The following is a 4,133-nucleotide window of genomic DNA, read 5'->3' as shown; positions in this document are numbered from 1 at the left end:
CATATAGAGTGAGGGTAGAATCATTGTCACTTTCCTCTGGGCTCTTTTGAATGAATACAGTCAAGTTTGTCTTGGGACCTCATTTTATCTATGGCTTATGGTGACTGTTTCCTGTTGTTGATATATGATTTGTATACAGATTTTAATAATATGAATTAGGCAGGGTTGTAATGGAAAGAGTATGGCCTTAGAGTCTTGCATCTGTACATTATTAGCTGTATGACCTCGGCCAAGTGAAGTAATGTCAAGGACGAAATATGATGCCTAGAATCCTGCAATAAAAGTTAGCTAAATAAATTAAATGAAGGTATGAAGTTTTTCGGTAATGTGGGTTTAAGCTGAATAAAATTTTAAAAATTATTTTTCAGGCTCAAATTTTTCTTCTCTAAAATTGAGATTACCCATTTCCTCTTTTGTTTCTCTTTAAAGTTGAAAAATTTCAACTGAGTATTCTCTTAATTGATTCAGTGGTGAGTATTCATCTGTTGAGTCTGGCTTCTGACTCCCAGTCATTATTTCCTCTACAGTAAGATTCCCAACAACTAGGGCACAACAAATGGAGTGGGTGAGTGGGGAACAGGATATGTTCAGACATTCTTAGTCCTCTTAGCCCAGGTGAGGACTAGGTTGTGATTTTGGTCAACTTCAAATCTGATGGTGATTACAGATAGATTAATTGACATCCAGTTAGTATTTATTGAGAACCCTCTAAGCTAGATATGTTCATCTGTGAGTCACATTTCTGCTCAAAAACCTCATAAAACATATTGTCAAGTTTAGAGTGGAGCTGTCAGAGTATGAGCACTCATCTCAAACTTGGCACGTTCTGCTAAAGGGTTCTTTCCCCACCAAAACAGGAGCCAAAATCTGCCAGACTTTAATCCTCTGGGTACTCTGGCCACATTATCTTTCTCAAGGGGCTTGTCACAACTCCTCTGTAGAAACTCCTCTAGGCTTAATGATGTACTACCATCTACTTACTTCTAAACAAGGGCTCAAGTTCCCCCTTTCAAAATGCTCCTCTTTCCCTCTAGGCTTCTATACCTTTCTTATTTCCATACTTTCTGTCTGAAATATTCATGAATTATCCTTTGAGTGATTTATTTTTCATGAACCTCTTGCATTTGGGAAAGCTTAAAAATTTCACTCACGACACAATAAAATCACATATACAATACAATTTCATGGGTGGTTTTCCTATATTCCTAAATGATTTATCACTGTAATGGGAGACACCTTATATTATTGTTTTTATATAACTCCTGTGCTTGCAATATGAATTGACTCAGGTGGGCTATCAATAATACCTTAGAAATATTTAAATCCAACATAAATTAACACAATTTTTTTTTTTGGCATGGGCAAGCCCTGGGAATTGAACCTGGGTCTCTAGCATGGCAACCAAGAGTTCTACAAACTTATTTTTTTTAAATGTATTTTCCAACACTACATACACACAAATATATATATAAAGATTATTTGACAACATGATATGCCTGGAGTCTTCACTGATAAACAAAAGAAGTATGCTCTTGTATTTTCAGGTCATTAAGTCAAAGTCAATCATAAGAAAAAAGGAAATAGCTCTGGAGCAGAAATATCTGGATAACCTGCTGGCTCAGGTAGACCAAAGCCCTGATATTCATTGTTATTTCTACAACTGTTTTGTTAGGATCACATGGAAGCTTTTTAGAATGCAGAAGTTAAAATCTTTACTGAAACACTAAAAAGGGAGTATATAGTTTAACAAGATCACCAATGATTCATATGCACATTAAATAAATGAAGACGTGAACAAGACTTGGTGTCAAAGATCTGAGCTTCAAGATCCAGTAAATTATACTAACCTATTAACCTTCATTAAGTTCTGCCCTACAAATTGCAATAAAAAAGACAATAATATAAAGAATAATTAACTGTAATGCATCAAATGATATACACACATAATGAATTAAAACATTATTATTCTTTTCTCAGGTTGACTTAAAACTATATATTATCAAAATAAATTCTAAAGCTACAGTATAAAATGAGCAGAAAGAGTACATAAGATTCCCCAATGCTTTTCCATCATATATATGCAGAACTAGTCCATTAAATGAGCTTCTGATAAGAACTATCAAACAAGATATTAACAATAAACTCAAACGGATCTGCCTTAAATATGTGTCCAATTGCAGTGCATGTGATTCAACTTATTTGGATTAAATATCTATAACATACACAATGAGACTAACTTGAATATGATATGCAGCGTCAGGCATAGAAGGAAATAATGCAAAAAATCAAAGCTGTTTTGAAATTTTGACTTTGTAGATTAATTGATGAATCAAAATTCCAGTGCTTGTTGGGTTGAATTTTGCCATTGCCACCTCTTCTTGCTGGGCAGGATGAAATTAAGAAGTCTGGCTTGAAGCCTGTCATAATTCACAGATTTTAGAAATTTTAACTCAAAATGTGTCCTTAATAGTAAGAGAGGTTACTTCTGCATCTATATGTTCTCATAAGTAGATCTTTACACTTTAGTTATGGGGCATAGGTACATAAAAATTCCCAGTATTATTATAATTGAGCACAGTGTCCAAAGTACCTGGGTGTCAGACCTTGAAGCAAATACTCCTTTCATTACACTCTAAAAAATTATATCTCAGGCAACTTTTAACATGTTTTGTTTGGCACTGTATATATTTTAGGTTAGGTCTTCCTATGACATAGAGAAAGAAGACGGCATGGATGAGTATAACCAGACATTTCTTTCAGAATTTATTCTTCTGGGTCTTTCTGGCCATCCAAAACTTGAAATGATTTACTTTGTTCTAATTCTATTGATGTATCTTGTGCTTCTACTTGGCAACAGTGTTCTGATCATAGTAAGCATTTTTGATGCTCGTCTTCATACCCCCATGTACTTCTTCCTGGGAAACCTCTCTTTGCTGGATATTTATTATACATCTGCTTCCATTCCCTCAACATTGGTGACCATCATATCAAAGAAAAGAAGCATTTCCTTTCATGGTTGTGCAGTGCAGATGTTTCTTGTGTTTGCCATGGGGTCAACAGAGTGTTTCCTCCTGGGCGTGATGGCTTTTGACCGCTATGTGGCCATCTGTAACCCTCTGAGGTACCCCATCATCATGAGCCAGATGGTATATGTGCTGATGGCTTCCACGTCATGGTTGTCTGGTGGAATCAACTCAATTGTGCAAACAGCTCTTGCCATGCAGCTGCCATTTTGTGGAAACAATATCATCAATCATTTCGCATGTGAGATCTTGGCTGTCCTCAAGTTAGCTTGTGCTGACATATCTCTCAATGTTACCACCATGCTGGTGTCCAATGTGGTCTTCCTGGTTCTTCCACTGCTGGTCATCTTCTTCTCCTACATGTTCATCCTCTACACCATCTTGAGAATGAAATCAGCCACAGGGAGACACAAGGCATTTTCCACCTGCTCCTCACACCTGACTGTGGTGATCATATTTTATGGTACCATCTTCTTTATGTACGCAAAGCCCACGTCTCAAGACCAGCCTGGGGAAGACAAATTTCAAACTGTAGACAAGCTCATGTCCCTGTTTTATGGGGCCATGACCCCCATGCTGAATCCTATCATCTATAGCTTGAGGAATAAGGATGTAAAAGCTGCTGTGAAATATTTGTTCTCTTATAAATCTATCCAGTAAGAAACCTGGAAAATGAAAATCATACTTTATGAAACAGACTGTTGTTCATATTAGTAAAATCAATGAAGAACTTCCCAGAGGAAAACACAGTTAGAAAGTGATATCTCTATTCTTTGTTTCACTAGTCTTGCTTACCTAAGAATACTAGGGACTATAGTCTGAGTTATCATTTCAGATTCCAGCATATTCTAATCCAAATTTCCCAAAAACAATTAATTCTTTAATATTGTCGTATATGGTGATATCTGGAGTGAGTGTTCTCATGTACAGTGTGGTAACGGGGGAAAAATCATACATACAATTCAAATATAGTCAGACAAAGATAGAAATTCTGCTCAACCACAAAGTACTTCAGTGGTATTGAATACTGTTTAAGTGGAAAGTACAGACATTATCTCTCTTTACCCTTGATGACTGGTTATTCCTAAATACAATGGATCAGTTATTAAA

General features: G+C 36.0%; 1 protein-coding gene across 1 annotated transcript; it reads left to right on the top strand.

Moving 5' to 3' along the window:
• Window positions 1-2,729: 2,729 nt before the first annotated feature.
• On the top strand, window positions 2,730-3,683 carry LOC143655729 (olfactory receptor 13C3-like). The gene has a single exon (XM_077127136.1). It carries the CDS (start codon window positions 2,730-2,732, stop codon window positions 3,681-3,683), a length of 954 nt encoding a protein of 317 aa, XP_076983251.1.
• Window positions 3,684-4,133: the final 450 nt, after the last annotated feature.

Source organism: Tamandua tetradactyla, chromosome 2 (genome assembly GCF_023851605.1).
Source record: "Tamandua tetradactyla isolate mTamTet1 chromosome 2, mTamTet1.pri, whole genome shotgun sequence".
Classification (NCBI taxonomy): Eukaryota; Metazoa; Chordata; class Mammalia; order Pilosa; family Myrmecophagidae; genus Tamandua; species Tamandua tetradactyla.
The sequence above is the reverse complement of the archived record's forward strand: the minus strand, read 5'-3'. Positions and strand labels throughout refer to the sequence as shown.